The 17,456-nt window shown below is 43.3% G+C and overlaps 1 protein-coding gene across 1 annotated transcript in view; it reads left to right on the forward strand.

The window, feature by feature from the left end:
- LOC135905862 (whirlin-like) overlaps positions 1–17,456 on the forward strand; it is a 639,865-nt gene that overhangs the window by 320,128 nt on the left and 302,281 nt on the right. Inside the window, exon 9 of the mRNA XM_065436976.2 lies at positions 10,701–11,135. Within this exon, the coding sequence (XP_065293048.2) occupies positions 10,701–11,135 (435 nt within the window). The remainder of the gene's footprint in view (positions 1–10,700; positions 11,136–17,456) is intronic.

Below are 17,456 nucleotides of genomic sequence, written 5' to 3' on the forward strand. Positions count from 1 at the left end.
CTTACTGTCCACAATGCAAAGTCGGGGGTTTCCAAATGCGGGCGCAGTTAGACGCAGCCTGTAAGAGCTCGGCAGATTGTGAAAAAATGTGCGAGTCTACACTTGAAGGGAATGCATCCACCTCAACGGACTGTGCTGCACCACGAGATGGGACTGGAAGGACCTCGAGCAGAAAACGGAAGCGCCATGAGGAAGAAGCGCCTGTCGCAGGAGGCACCTTGCCCAATGATGATAGTATGGATACTCTAGTGCAAGGCGTAGCCTATGAAATGGCACCAACCACCACACTTGCGGAAGACTATAAAAAGCTTCTTGAAAATGTGAGAGATTGATTCGTACGAGAAAGACAACGGTCGAAAAATGTCTCTTCAGGCATTGGCGCCTCGTTCATGGTCCCGAAAAAACGTTGCTGTGTACTTTGGTGCATCGGAAAGTCAAGTTGGCATTGCTATGCAAATTAGGCAACAGGGAGGAATTTTGGGCTCTCCGGCATCAAAGTTAAGTAGACCACTAGACGACAGAACAATAAGAAGTATAATAAAGTTCTATGGGGATGAACATACATCCGTCTGTCTTCCAGGCAAGAAAGACGTCGTCTGAGGCAAGCAAAAAAGATTGCTGCTAATGAATCTGAAGGAAGCGCACGAGGAATGGAAGAAAAGTAACACAGAGCTGAAGTGCGGCTTTTCTAAGTTTGCCTACCTGAGGCCATGCCACTGTTTACTTGCCGTTGCTCCGGGAACGCACTCCGTTTCCCTTTGCATTTCCTACCAAAATGTAGAATTGAGGCTATATTCCTTGGGCATTTTACAAACAATCGATTCGCTCCTGTATCGCACACACTGTGTGTTTGAGATAACGAATGGGAGCTGTATGACCAGTATATGCAGCAATTGCCCAGGATATTTGTCGCTCAAATCGCTGATACTGACTCTCTCCTGCACTGAACCGGGATTTGGCAGCAAGTACTTCTGTCTGTCAGTGGGCTAGTGGAGTGCGGTGCCGATTGGAAACAATTATGTTCATCCACAATGACTTCGTACACCATCTCCTTGAGATGATAAGCGACTTAAGAGAGCATCACTTTGTCAGCAAGCTCCAAGCTCGGCACCTACACAATTTGAACACCGCTCTCACGCCCGCAGAAGCCATAGTTAAAATGGATTATCGGAAAACTACAGCTCTCTCATTCAGAGCTCCCCAGAGTCAATATACTGGGACGACTCTCAAGCAACAGTACACCCGACTGTAGTGTACTCTCGCTCGATGGACTCTTCTGATGAACCACATGTGCGACCGTACGTAGTGATATCCGACTGCCTCGACCATAGGACTGCCGCGGTTTGAACATTTCAGCATGTGCTGATGGATCAACTTAAAGTAGACATGCCGCAGGTAGAACCCGTGCACTGCTTTGCGGATGGGGCTGCTTCCCAGTATGAGAACAAAAAGAATTTTGCAAACCTGTGCTACCACAAGGAAGATTTTGCTTTGGATGCTATATAGCATCTTTTTTTTTTGCTAGATCACACGGCAAAAGTGCCTGTGATGGAGTGGGTGGCACCCTGAAACGGTCGGCTGCCAAGGCAAGTCTACAAAAGCCTTTCTCAAGGCAGATTTTGACACCGTTTGAGCTGTACGACTGGGCATGTGAAAGCCTTTTACATATAAAACCAATTTGGGTGCCGGACAGTGCAATATCTAAGCAGGAGGTAGAACTGTCGTCCAGGTTTGCGAATGCTATGCGCATTAACGGAACCAGGTCTTTACATTATTTTCAGCCGACGTCACTTTTTCAACTAAAAGTTGCATTCACGTCTTCGTCGAAAACAATAAGTGTTAAAGTTGTTCGACGTCCGGCACCTGCTCGGCTATAGAAGTGATACGGGCTACGTTCAGGCTCATGTATTCAAACGCTGTGGACATTCAATTTTCGTTGCCACGGAAAAAAACGTCTGGAATGTGGCGATCGAAATAGCTTGTCTTGGTTTGCATATAATAAAAAGCCACAAGCTTCTTGCTGAATAGTTTCTTGGGCTCACTTTGTTCCCAATGTGTCTTTGCAGGACGGCTACGCTTCATATATGTACGCTGTTTACGTGATCCACGTACTGAAAATTAAACAAAAAACATTTCTTGCATTTAAAAAATACCTTCTTATAGCTTCCCACATGCATAGTAGACACGTACGGCTATCTAATAATGTAATGCATAAATTTTTAGGCCGATCACAAAGGCACTTTTTTTACGTTGAATATGGAGCTTCTTTTAAAAAAGAAAGTGAATTTCACAATATTTTTCCATGCGGACTGCTAAACCTTCGATACTTTAAATATTTTTCAGCTGTACTATATTGACTGGGCTACCATTATATATTTTAAATGTGACTTCCATGTTTTTGCACGTTCCGAGAAAAAAACTCAGACTTTGCAATTTTACACGCTTTTGCTAGTGCCAGAACCAATCGAAGTATTCAAATATTTATAAAATTGGCAATTTTCGCAGTCGCATCGCATCTTTTTGTTGCCATAAATTCAATTTGAAGGAATAGATCATACAATGTGTTTTTGACAAAAAATGTTGATTGATGCCGTTTAGCTCAGCTTGGCAGGAAAAACAAATTGTCGTCAAATTTCTATAAAATGTGTGGCAGGAAAGAATAAACGTGAAGGATGAGTTTTGAACTCGTACTAACATGTGGAAATTTTTGCACCTACATCTGTGATGGTCGAAAAAACGCTGGTTGATTTGACGTGGAATGACCCATAGTCAAACGAAAAGCAAGTCGTTTCGGAACCCGTACGGGTTCCTTGTTCGCAATGAGGTGGACAAGATGAGTAGTGCCATAATAAAGGTTAAGTTTGTGACGTCAGATATATATATATATATATATATATATATATATATATATATATATATATATATATATATATATATATATATATATATATATATATATATATATATGATCATTATCAAGCGATTTAGATCGATGAGTCGGTAATCGCCAGAAACGCTACTAACTTATAGTCAGTTTTTGACCCCTCACTACTGTCAGGCACACGCCGGCCAAGCTCTGCAGCACACGCTGCCCAGGGCAGACAACGCCGAAAGGCCATGAACGGCATGGCATTCGACGTTGGCTGGCTGAACTTCCTGTTGTGCTCACTCCAGGCACTGAAGAGAAGTGGCGGGCAGATAGATGTGCAACCTGGTCTTAGGGATTGAGAGCGTGCACACGCCATCGGAGGCCATGGCCACGGGTGAGCGCTCTCCCTTGTCTGTCGCCTAGCGGAAAGACCTACTCCACCATCCCCCTAGGTAATCTAAGAAAGAAGGTGAAGCAGAATGCATCCAAAATGAAACGCAGGGCACTTTGGTGCTAAACTAAGCATGACGTATTGCGAAGAATTTAGAAAGTAGTAATTGCGCCAGTGCTAACGTTCGAAAATACCATTCAGTGCTCAAAATCAGGCAACTTGTCGGATTTGAAAGTTAACCGAAGGTCGGTTGGCCGGTTGGCTTGGGGGGCCCACGGTAAAACCGCAAATTAGGCCGTGTATGGTGACATGGGTTGGACCTCTTTTGGAGCCAGAAGCACAGGGGAAAATTAGTTTTGAAGAAACACTCAGGAACATGGATGAAAATGAATCGGTGCTTAAGGTGCAGCAATATCGGTACCTCAGACGCGTGGACACAGAATGAAGGAAGAGGTCACGAAAGTTGGTAATCAAATAGAGGGTAATTGAGATTGTAATCAGACAACCAGGAGCCCTATAACGTCAAATTATTCCAATATGTTTCTATTCCAATCTGCTTACGTCAAATTTGCGTAACCACCGACACGAGCACCGGTTGGTCACCCGCAGGGCTGTCTGAACACACCAATCAAACGCTCTCCTCGCTCATAGGAGGTCACTTTTGTTTGCTTGAAAAACGAATAACGTTGCCTAAACTGAGCGGCTTGTCGTATCTAATTGGCTGCCAAGAGGCGAGGAGAACGCTCAAATGGAGAGGGATTCACTGGGGCAGAGCCAGTGCACTGAAAATCGATAACCGGATGAAGAGGGTGGTGCTTTCGTGTGCGATTGGTCGGCTTTCCCTTGCTTAGCTTGTGATGACTGGTCGAAAATCATGGCGGCATGCAACGGAAGCTTAAGAATGATGCTAAAACTGACCCGCAGCATAGAAGAGTTGGCAGAATGAGGTGGTAAACGCGCGGAAAGGGCTCGAAAACGTTACACGGCCACACAAGAAGTTTTATTATACGCAAATACACCCATGCTCACCGGCAGGTGCGAGTAGCGATCGTCTCAGCGATCGGCGGCACACATCTTTTATTCCTTTCGGAACGGGGCAGCCTGCGGCTATACCGAAGAAAATTTAGTTTTGTTCGGCATATTAATGCATCTTTATCACGTACACGTCACTTTGACGCGGTGCGTTTGTGCGGTTTTGTGTGTATACATATCACATCAGATGGGGAGGTATCGCGGTTTTCGTGACGTCGCGTGACAGACAGGTGAAGTGGGTGTGGTCGAAAAAAGTTTTTGACCAATCGTAGAGGGCTGATAGCAGAATTGTAATAGAAAAGTTTGGAATAGTTTTACGTTATAGCGCCCCAGAAGTCATCAGAAAGAGAGAGAAACAGAGACAGTGGGCTGGATGCAAACAGTGGGGAAAAAATACAGTGGAGATTCGCAGGAACAGCAAGAAAGAAATTAGAAAGGAAACTCTATGTACGATAATACAAAGGGCAGAGCCTTGCTATTGAGGCTCGAGCTGGTTGCCTAAGGACAAAAACATACTAGACCAAATATTCGCAACCGAATAACGCTTGTGTCTACTGCAGCGAAAAATCCGGAGACCATTCAGCGCATCCCACTGGAATGCAAACGTATTCTCCCCGCGACACCCGTAGGTAACGTGTACCTTTCAGAAACGCTGGGATTCAAGGGGGATAGCAGCATTCCCTGCTCAGCAGTCGAGATACGTGAGAGGTGTTTAGAGCATTGGTAGAGAAAAAATCAGGAAAGAGATTGATAGCACCGGAATTATTGCAGGCATGTGTTACAGTACAAGGTAGGTATATAAGTTTTATGAAAGAGGGAAGAGAATAAGGAGATTAGACAAAATTCTAGATTGATAAGCATGTATAGATTACCTTATTAGCTCAAGCAGGATAGGTGTCGCTTTGTCACTGCCCCCTTTCAAAGGGGATTCCACTAAACAACCAGCATTTCTCTGGTGGGCACATAAGGCTGCATCTTTGAAAAAGTTGATAGGGACAAGTTGACATTGTTACGTGCTCACCCTGCATGTGGCATTGATGGGCCTTCATATAGACGCTACAACAAACATCGTATTAACAATCTGGCAAAGCGACGGCGCTTTTACCGAAATGCTAGAAAGAAAAGAAAAATAGCCGATATATGAAGCAGATGTAATGCTCAAGGTGAGGCAAAAGCTATGGCGAGAGCTCAAAAATGCAGCCGTATATCGCAGGTGACAGCACCTGTGGATGAAATTTCCTTTAAGTGACGAAATAACTGTGGTAATATACCTAATCCCGATAGCATTACAGTCATCGTCATCACTACAGGAAACCCGGACACTTTAAGTGATTGTGGCAAAATGGTCTTTCGACTATATTTGAGGAGCCAATACGATGTGCGCATCTACTTTACATCCACCAGCACATGTATGTATAACACTTAACGTTCAGAGTCAAGTAGACTGCGCTTTGACCTGGCGCGCCTCACAGTGAAATAGAGCAATGTTTTTGTTCTTCCACAAGCAAAGTGTTTAGCATGCTACGCTGTTGAAGATGGGACGAATGGAAAGAAGCAAAGGTGGGCAGAAGAATAGAAAAGATATTTATGGTTTAGGCCTTGGGAGCCTTTGAGTATTCAGTATTCAATCAATTTTTTTTTATTTTCAAATTTTATTTGCCAGGCAATACGCCGAAAGGTCCGCTGGGCTCAAATCCGTGAAAGCGGCTTGACGGCCCTGGTGCTGGTCATAGGACTGTACAAGGTGTACAAGGCTCACATTACACATACACCGTCGCATACACAAAATGTAAGCAAACAAATTACGATACACAATACAATATACATATAATTACCACAGTTTCACTTAAACTTGCAACACACACGGAAATGCATCACCAATTTACAATACTTAATACAGCATATTTATCAGTCGCCTAATTAGACTGTTAATTTAGCAAACGAATAATGATAATTCGAAAACAGTACAGTGAATGCCAATTTTTGATACCTAATCTTCTTCTAGGACACAATAGAACAAATATATGAACCTAACTGTTTGTTACTCCAACTGCTTGCATTTTCATAAGTGTTTAGTGTTTTTGGGACGTTGTATGGCGGGAGGGACGAGAAGGGCATAGTTTGGTACTTATAAGTTGTACGAAACCGACGTACACACCATATAGGGGTATTTCTTTGCAGGTAGCATAACAACACAACGCTCTTGACATGATCAGCTTGTAATGAAGTTCAAGAGTTCTCTGTTCGAAATGTAGAGCGTGTTCAACAGACGAAATGGGTAAATGTTGCCGACCCGTATTCTATTAAACTCTTCAAACGCTTTCTACGTGATTCCAAAACGTTCAGTGTATCCAAAGTTGCAGGCGATTTTTTTATTTTATTTGTTTTTTGTTTTTGTTTTTCTGGCATATATATGACCGTACAATAGCTTAAGTGTGAGTCAAACAACGCGTAACATATTCGAAGCCTGACCCTGAGCGGCAAAAGATTACGCCAGCGAGACATAACTTCTCTTACAGATGAAATTTTCTCAGATAGGTAATTAACGTTCGCTTCTCAACTTTACTTTGATGTAAAGTAAACCCCAAGTATTTGATGCGTATCAACAATATCTATTCACTGTGAATCAAGTATGAAATGCTGGTGAGTAGTGAGAGCTTTGTTTTTAACATCAAATATAACAGCTTCAGTTTTGTTTGGATTTATCTTATGTCAATTCATTTCTAACGACGAGGAAATCTCGGAAAGTTTGTCGTTAGTGTTGAATATTAAGTAATGCAATATCAGAGTTAAGTATTCTTTAATTGTCGGCTAATATATCGTATTTAGCAGTTGTTACTACGTTTACAATAGCATTTATATAAATATTCACCATAAGGGGATCCAGAATACTCTCTTGGGGTATACTGCAGATGGGAGGCAAGAACGACGAGCTATATCTGGCGTATATATATCTTAGGGCAAGATTGAAGCAGAGCAATGCAACTACCACGAACGTCATTTGATTCTAGTTCGTGTAAAGGAATACTGTGGTCAAGGGAATCAAATGCCTTGCTGAAACCTAACAAAACATACTGAGAGTGAATTTGTTTTTTTTTTTGCCTCTTTCGTTCAATGTTGTGAACTATAGCTTCTTTCAATGTCAGCAATAAAGTTTGAGTCGACCTGTCGCTTAGAAAACAGAATTAAGAGGAAGCTTTAGCTCGGGCCCAACTCCGACGCGGCCTATTCAAATACATGTAAAACGCAAAAACATTTTTACGAGATAACTCCTGGACCGATTTTCTTGAAATTTATTGCATTTGAAAGAGAAAGTTAAATTCTAGTGACTGTTGGAAGCGGAATTTCGATTTAGGGCTTGAATTTTCCTAAATCGATTTTCAAATATTTGACCGTTTGAAAAAAATAGAAGCGCGAAGTTTACAAATTCATAGCTCTGCATCAAGAACTGATATCGCGGTTCTGTAAACAGCATCCATTAGAACATTCAAAGCGGACAAATTGAATTTGTCATTTTACATCTTATGTGAATTCGTTACGTTGGTTACAACGGTTTTGCAAAAGTTGTATTTCCCTGTGATTAAACGTTTTTATATTAATGTGTAACATATCAATTTTGTCCGCTTGAGATATACTATTAGATGCAATTCACAGACTTGTATTATCATTTTTAGTGGTTGAGTTACAGAGTTGTAAACTTGATAGTTTCGTTTTTTGAAAATTTTCGATTTTCGCCAATTTTTAATAATACATTGACGACCTAACTCAAAAATTCGAAACCAACAGTCACTAGATTTTAAGTTTGTCTTTTAAATGCAACAAACCTTGTCAAATTTGGTGCAGTGGTTGCCCAGAAAAACGAATTCTCCTTTTACATGTATTTAGATAGGAGCACTCGAGCTAAAGCTTCCTCTTAAGCATCTTCAAAACATTAAGGTTATCGAAAAGCTGGATTATGTGAACAAATATAACTTTTTCTAGGCCCTTAGGGAATACAGGGAGGACAGTAAAATGTATGTAATTACTTTGTATGCAGCGATCTCCACCTTTAACAATGACTGACACTAGCTCTTTTCATAGCTTCTGGAAAAACACCAGATTCGAGAACTGAGTTAAATATATACGCAAGAGTTTCAGTCATTAAGTGTAAAACATGCTTTATTGGAAAAATTGGCAAAGTATCGATAGAGTAATCCCCGTATTCTCAAACAATCTTCGACTCGAAGCTCTTCCTCCATTCTACTAAAATGAGCTCAGCGCCGCCTCTCGTCTGTAGAAGACACTAGGCTTCTCAAGAATTTCCATGGAGTGTCAATGAAGCGCAAAAACTATTTCTTCGGAGAAGCGGCGCTTCCATCTACCTTCTTGAGTCGAGGTGGAGGGCTGTGCGGCAGAACGTTCTAGAAAATGGGGTAAATGTCCTAGGCGATGAAAGTTTGAGATGAAGAGTCTGTGTCACAGTTATGGAGCAATCCTATTGAGTCGATGAATACGAACAAGAAGTCCAGGGCTTCGAGCCCATTGGATGGCCAAGGCCAAGGGCCAAGCATGCGCTTCATAGTCAAGGGGCCTTTGTCGAGCTTTTCCGTGTTCATCTGGTATCGGTTTAGGTGATCGTAAATACTTTATAATGCAAGTTACTCCATTTTCACTGATACCTGGCTCTCCGCGTCCGGTCTGTCTCAAAGTAAGTACGGCCAGAAGGTTGTCTATCAATAGCAGAATGCAATGATCTAGCCATGGCATCCTTGTTCAGAAAATTATTTGTACTGGTATTCTTTTGTATTTAGTTCTTATCACTGCTCACTTCGTTCAGTCGTGACCGCCGGTAAAATTAACGAGGACGTCTCACGTTTCGAACGTCTTCAGGCATCTTCCTCCGTGTGCTTCTCAGTGCCAGTGCACGTTACACGAAGTGCTCAGAACACGTTTCTGTTACACATGGCCCTTCCATGACAGTACCGAATTTGAAAGTTGTAGCTCGTTGTATCGTGTTACAATGTGCATTTGTTTCTCTCTATCTTTTTTATTTATTCTCTCCTTCTCTCAATGTTTATCTTCGTTACCCCTTTCCTCAAGGACAAGGTGGCCAGCCGGTATCTATACGCTGAGTCACATCCCTGTCATTCCCTCACTTTTTTCCTCCTCCTTTTTCCATGGCAGTCTCTGCGAAAACAAGGGTCGAGCCCAATTCGCACTTTGTGTTACTAGATTTGTTATAATCAAATTACCGGTATTTCGACCTATTATGTGGTGTCGTTGAAATTTGATGCCTCCAGTGTCGACGTATTACGTGCGTTTAAAATGCGATGATCGTTACAGGTGTTCACACTTCCCCTTCCCGGGAATAATCTTTGATTTCACGTATTGGTCGTGCTCGTCACGACCGCCTAATAATAGCGCTTTCTAGTGACCAAATAGCAGCACCTGCAAGTGCTCGAAAAGTGCCCTCGCGAGTCACCACTGAAGGGGGAGCAAGCACGCGCCAGTACAATTTTCGAGCAGTTCAAAGTCAGTGTTCGAAGTCAGCAGCTCGAATCAGAGTAAGATGTACTTTTTTAGTCTAGTTTCCTTATGCTTGCTGACCCGACAAATAAATCTAAGGCGCTGCCGGGACTATACTCTCCAAAGCTTTTTTATTCATGCATACCTGGTGGTGCACTTCTTACCGCAGTCATAATCCTATCTCATATTATCGTTTTTCGGGTATAACCGAACTGAGGAAGTAGTTTTCGCTGAGTTTTCTTGCCCACAAGAACATGTCCTGCTTTCTGGGGGTTTCTATAACCTATTGTTCTTGTTAATCGGTGTAATTAAGGAGTATAAGTAAACGAAGAGCGGCGCCTAGCCCTCTGAAGAGAGAGAAAATAAAAGCAAGAGAGAAGGCAGAGATGTTAACAAGAAATAAATCTGGTCGGATACAACGAAAGTAATCGCAAGTGGCTATGGAATTTGCAAACAGAAAAACAAAAAGGCGCAGTAGAGAACCTTATATTATGGGAGTGTTACATCAAGGGAATCACGTCTATCTCCCTAATTAAGTTTAATGCGGGGACCATTTCTACGAATAGTCGAGATGCTGGAAGAACACGCAACCACGGTTACGTAAAAGTAACAATTTTTCACCCTGTGGTGGACAATGACAACAAAATAAACCCGACAGAACGCGTGCAAACGGCTTTCAAACTCTTACCGTGAAAGAAAATTAGGCATCCTCGATAGTTATTAGAGCATATCCCAAATCTTGCACTGGCACTGAACCTTTCAGCAGCAATGTAGTGTAACGAGCTCCGCCGATGCCGACAGGCTCACTACGGCTTTTGAGCCATGGTGAGCCATACGTTTCCAAGTTGCCTCGAGATTCCCTGTATGTATACCTAAGACGCTGCTTGTCTCGCATACTTGCAGTTTGACGAGCTGTTGTACCGGCGAGAGGTCCAGGCGGCGCGGTCCAAAGAAACGCAGCAGCAGGTGCAGCTCCAGCTCCAGCTCCAGCAGCAGCAGCAGCAACAACAACAACAACAACAACAGCAGCAGCAGCAGCAACAACAACAACAACAACAGCAGCAGCAGCTCCAGCACCAGCAACAACAACAGCAGCAGCAGTCGGTTGTCGGGGAAGGTGCCTGCGGGGGCGCTGAGCTACCCAGCGAGGACAGCGGAGTCGACCTCACCAGTGGGGGTGGTGGAGGCGGCGGCACTCTTCAGCAGGGCGGAGGCAGCCGCCGACGCAGACCTCCATTCCGGCGGCACAGTAGTGGCGGTGAGTCCGGCGACAAACAGCTGGCCGTCGAGGACCGCCGCTGGAGCAGCGTCAGCGAGCCACCCATGGACCCGGACGTGGTACGTCACTTCCTTTATTGGCACAGCACCTCGCCATCCGGTTCCGTTGTTCGACGCAGTGGGCACGAAGCGTCGTGCAAGTGTGGCCTTTCTGGGGTCTTTTTGTGGCAACTTCGCTAGTTGCGTCGTGCTCTCCCGATATAATGAGGCAGCTGCTCGTTATACCGTAACTTCTGGGGCAATTTCGCTGATAATGTCGTCATGCAGGTGACTGCTCGTGTCCGCGGACATGAGGAATCACCGGCATCGGATGAGTTTCACAAGTGTCATTGGTAAAGCGTATAGTTAGCGTCTGGCAGCTCTTACTCTCCTCGCAGCATACCACTTTGAAATATCATCGTCTCAAAAGATACGAGTGGTCGCATGCCCAGGTGAATGTCTTGTACACATATAGGCTTGTCCAACTTCAAAGGGCAAGCTGTTTAAAAACTTCTCTTTTCGTATCTCGAAATGTTGAGCTCCTTTTTTTGCGCCGCAGGGAGGCAGAACACAATAGGAACTGTCTGTGGGGGTAAATTGTGCTGATATTTATTTATTTATTCAAAAGAACCTTACAGGCCCAATGGAAGGGCATAAAGTAAGGGGGGCACATTAAACAGTAAAAGGTATAAAAAGTACAAATTTCTAATAGGAGCAGAGCTATAAAAAGATTACCATGTTACACAATATTGAAGGCACTAGGAATACAAAGCAATATCTGAAGGCACACGAACGCTTGTTACTGTTAACAGAGCAAAGGAATACCGTTTATGAAAACGATATACAACATGGCAAAAATGCACGATAACGTACACTAGATTGGTCATTCGTGAACGGTATTAAATGGGAAAAGCATGAGTAACTGAGAGCGGAACGTGTCGGGATTAGATATGGAGGCTATGGTATCAGGGAGGTCATTCCAGAGACGGATGGCACGTGGTAGTGCCGATGAATTAAATGCATTTGTTTTACCGTATATGCGCATGAAACTGAACTGATTATGTAATATGCGTGAAAAAGAGTGGGGCATTTGTAGTTGCAACCGGGTTCGTTTATTAGTGTAAATATATGTGTGGAATAAGCACAGAAGAGCGATGTTACGGCGGATATCTAATGGCGGCAACAGTAGGTCTAGTTTAATTTGTGTAATGCTCGAGTTTATACTGTAGTTACGCGATATGAACCGGGCTGCTCTATTTTGTACTCTTTCCGTCATATTTATTAGGTAATTTTGATGAGGGGACCAAATTGGGGAGGCGAATTCTAACTGTGGCAAAATGAATGTTTGGAAAGCGAGTTTTCGAATGTTTGGCGGGGCATTTCGCAAATTGCGTCGTAGATAGCCCAGAGAACGTGATGCTTTGGCGCATGTAGAAGTGATGTGTGGGGCCCATGAACGATTCTCTGTAAGAACGACACCAAGGTACTTATATGATGAAGTGTGAGAAAGCATAGTGTTATTAAGATGATACAAATATTTAGAATTTACACATTTTCGGCTGAAGCACATCACCTCGCACTTTGTAAAGTTTAGTGTCATGAGCCATTTGTTACACCAGTTAGCGATAAGGTTAAGATCTGCTTGAAGTTTCAAGTGATCGTCAGTCGTGTGAATAGGACGGTAGATTATACAGTCATCGGCATAAAGGCGCATGCAGGAAGTAATCTGGGCGGGTAAGTCGTTAATGTAGATTAAGAAGAGTAAGGGGCCGAGGACGCTGCCTTGTGGCACACCAGAGCTAACAGAAGAAGGCGGGGAAGAGAAATTGTTAACAACAGTAAACTGTTCTCGAAAAGAAAGAAAATTACGAATCCAGGATAATGTTAAAGAGTCAAGCCGTAAGGCAGATAATTTAGAAATTAGGCGACAGTGGGACACTCGGTCAAAAGCTTCAGAAAAGTCAAGAAAGATACAGTCAGTTTGAAGGTTGCAGTCCATGTTAAAGTGCAAGTCAGTCGTTAGTTCGAACAATTACGTGTCACAAGAAAATCCCTTCCTAAAACCATGCTGATTAGAAAAAAAGAAATTGTGAGCTTCGTGGGAAGTGATTATGTGCTCGAGCATTTTGCAACATATGCAGTTTAAAGATATGGGCCGATAGTTGTCAGGTGTATGAACATCTCCAGATTTGTGAATTGGTATTATTTTTCCTATTAACCAATCGGTGGGTAACTTTCCAGATGCTAGGGATTGTTGAAAAATATGGCATAAGATCTTGCGTGAGGCAGTGATGGTGTTCTTTCAAATCTTAGAAATAATGTTGTCAATACCGGCGGAAGTAGATATGTTGAGGTTACTAATGAGTAATATAACGCCTTCAACTGTGATATCGATTGGTTCCATGTATGCGGCATCAAGTTCAGGAAAAGTTGGAACATTGGAAACGTCCTCCTGATTAAAAACAGATGAAAAAAACGTGTTGAATACGGTGGGGCAATCGGCGCTAGAAATAGGTATGTTTTCTGTTCCGTGCAAAGTTATAATGTTAGTATCTCTTGTCGGAGATATGGTTTGCCAAAATTTTTTAGGACTGGAAGTTAGCAGCGATGGTAGGTCTTGAGAGTAATATTTATCTTTGACGGAAGATATCGCTGAGCAGTAATTGTTTAAACTGTCTTTGTATGCCTGCCAAGCCTCAGCAGTGCGTACGCGTTTAGCCCTGTTATAAGAACGCTTCTTTCTATTCTTTAGCTTGCAAAGAGACTTGTTGAACCAAGGGCTGGATTTGTCGTTAGTTATGGAGATTATCGGGACGTAACGGTCTACTAATGCTGTTAATTTGTCCCTGAAGAGCACCCAGTTGTCGTTTACGGATCGACAATGAAATGAAGGTAGTAGCACTTGGCAAAAGAATTCTTCTAGTTGGGAGTTAATCTCATCGTACTTTGCTCTGTTATAATCGCGAATTTGTTTAGTTGTTGTGCCAGACACGGGCTTCGGGATGATAACAGCTAGTTGGATGAGGTTATGATCACTAAAGCCGCTCATATTTGAAATGGAAGTAATAGTGTCAGGAGCGTTTGGGAAAACCAAGTATTTGGAACAGGTTAAAATCTAACGTTAGATTAATTAGTTCCACAGACGCGTGACATGAAGATGACATATGTTCCCAGTCGATAAGCGGAAAATTGAAATCACCAAGAAGATAAACGTGGTTGGATGGACACAGCTGGAGCGCTTTAGTGACACTGTCCCGCAAGTCATTCGAAAAGGAACGGTTGCAATCTGGGGCCCGGTAACAGGTGCCAATAAGTACAGCACTGGAGGACGCATAAAAAGCAGCCCACACAATCTCGAGAGATGACCCTGAATCGATAAAATATGAATGAAGGGTTTTCTTAATGGCGACAAGTACACCCCCACCGCGCCTATTGATGCGGTCGTTTCTATAAATTTTGTAAAGATTATTTGTTGGCAGGATCTCATTGTCGTTGATATCTGGATTCAATCATGCCTCAGTTAGTATTATTATGTCAGAGTCACTATCGTCTAAAAAACCACAAAGTGTATCGCGTTTAGGTAGCAAACTTCGGATGTTAGTGTAGGCCACTGAGAGCGAGAGAGCGGCTTGCGGCAAGAAAGGCAGCTGATCATTTTGCGCGCTTGGGCTTGTGTCTAGCTATCTGGTAGATTGCATTACTGAGTCACTAGCGGTGTCATAGACAGGTACTTGTTTGTCTATATATAGCTTGTCGAGCACCAACTTAAAAGGCTTTTCAAGTGGCCTAGCAAAAGCTACCAGCTTTCTTCTAGCAACACGTGTTGATGGCGCGAAGTCTTCACCAATTACGAATAAATACGAGGTATTCAAGGAACTGGCTTCATCCACTTCGACATCGACCTCTGCTGGGAAGCAACGGAGTATCCACCCGAAAGTTGCAAGCAGTTTGAAAAAAAGAACAAAAACATATGGTTTCTTCAGAACGAAAGCTTGGGAGTTAAAACAGAATTTTCGTTGCTTCATGTATCGCAGTCTACACCACAGACTTTCCCGGGCAGGCACTCTAACAAATGGGATACACAAGAAGCTAGCATATGGTATAATGAGAGCAAACTAATCGATAGCTTGAATAACTATATTTGACGTAGTGAGCGGAATCGACATAAATATCTGTTGATATGTTATAACTCTTTCTAATGTTCTGGACAAGAAAACGAGAGAGCGAAAAAAAATGGGACGTCACAACACCGAAAATTTTGTTAGACCTTAAGAGACTGACCTATACAAACATGTTTGCGAATCTTGCCACATAAAGCCAGTGGATGCATTTGAATGACCTCCCAACGGCTTCTCGTCGTCGAACAAATATCCTACCCTTCAGAGAGGGTGCTTGAGACTCAAATTATCGCGCGATACGCTTATACACAACTCGTCGCTTTAAGAATTATTAGGCCTTGCGTGTTGCGTTTAATGAAAATACATGGGTCATTCTTTGTTAACCTCCATGAAGATAACTTCACATAGCTAGCTGCCCTTGAAACTGTTGCTGTTATAACTCTATGTACACTTTCTCCTTAATGACACATTGGTAGCGCGGTTGTCACCTGACCACCCCCGGTTGTCACGCATTCAGCCAGAATAGTATTTTTCATATTTACTCATTTCTCACGTCTCGTACGATCACGAACAAATCTAGGGCAGCTTCTTAAACATGAGATACTGACCTAAATCCGTGTTCGGAGATGTGTCGGCACTTCCATTATCTGCGCTGTCCCATATTTCTAGCTCATAATTCGCCGCATCACATATTGCTTTTTTTCCCTTTTTTTCAGATGTCATGTTTTCAGCTTTATATTTAGTAAGAGCAGTGCAGAACTTGCACCCGGAAGCTGGGGGGCATATGACCTAAACATAAAAAAAAGAAGCTAGGATAATCAATACTCGAAATAGCAGCATGTGGTGAGAACAGTCACACAGTTATATACATGACATGAGTTCTGGCCATACGCGCGCATCTTAAATGCAGACACTGACTAAGCACTAATGGGCTCAAATCGTGTTTTCTATGCAAAAGTATACTGTCACCGTAAATATAAACGCCGATGCAAAAAAAAATATTCCCAGCACCCCATGAACGGTAGTCCCTTAGTTCAATTTATTATCGCTGCGTAGCCGTTTGGAAATTGTGGCCTAGTCACATGATCATTTACCCCAAGTCGACATTCCTAAGGGAAATATGCCAACTACATGCGTACTCTCCAGCGTAGTAAAGTTAGAGCGTGTTTTGGGTAGTTTTGACTTTGCCTTTCCGCTGAAAATGACTGCACATCAATACCTCGAAGCTGAATAGCCAATTACTCGCGTTCGAGCTGGTGTTTTCGAGGAGTGCGACACAGATGCGCGACTAGCACTGCTTGTGCTGCTGGACCCGATTATATGAAGACTCTTAGACGCTACTGGTGTATTTATGGAACATTATAAAAGATTCTTCCCGTACTGTTCTGTCGGGTGGCGAAACAATTAATGTATTACGAACTTTGTGTTAGGCACTTGCCTCCGTATCCTAGAACGTGCCTCCACTCAACAGTGCACCTCGACTCAAGGAGGAGGAGGGGGGGATACAGGAAGGCACGATGTTAACCAGTGAATAGTCTGGTTGGCTACCCTATGCTGGGGGATGGGAGAAGGGGAAGAGAGAGAAGGAAGAGAGAAGGCGTAGAGACGTGTACGGACAGCACTTGAGTTAAAGCCGCTCGCGCAAACCAGAAGTTCTGAGAAAACACAAAAGTGCCTTCCCTGCTTTCTGAGCCGATGATCGGTCGGGGCGGTGATCTAGTATTGTCTGTTCACTCAGAGGACGATCATCTAATTTCCTCAATGTGTTGGACAAAGATTGTCTTTGTGCTTGCCACTGAGGACAATGGCACAATAAGTGGTCATTGTTCGCCTCGCATCCGCAAACATCACATGCAGGACTATCAGCCATTCCAATTAGTGCTGAGTAGGCATTTGTGAAGGCAACTCCAAGCCATAACCGACACAGAAGAGGCGCTTCACGTCGGTGCAGATCGGCTGGAGGTCTGAGTTTAAGTGGCGGGTTTAGTCTGTGCAGTCTTGTGCGCCTTGTATGTACGGTATTCCACTCTGCTTAGGAGATCGTGCATGCTAGAATGCCAAGTTGTCTCGCGGCGTCGGTCCTTGAGAGAGGAATGGGGACGCAGCTGTCTTCTTGGTTTGACGTCCGAGCTGCCTTATCGGCGTCATTTCCAATGATACCGCAATAACCTGGTATCCACTGAAAAGAGATATCATGGCCTTGTTCTATTCAGTGATGGGCAAGTTCCGCGATTTCGCACGTGAGCTGATCGTGTGTTCCATGTCGGAGAAACGACTACACACA

This window comes from Dermacentor albipictus, unplaced genomic scaffold (genome assembly GCF_038994185.2).
Source record: "Dermacentor albipictus isolate Rhodes 1998 colony unplaced genomic scaffold, USDA_Dalb.pri_finalv2 scaffold_14, whole genome shotgun sequence".
NCBI classification, from domain to species: domain Eukaryota; kingdom Metazoa; phylum Arthropoda; class Arachnida; order Ixodida; family Ixodidae; genus Dermacentor; species Dermacentor albipictus.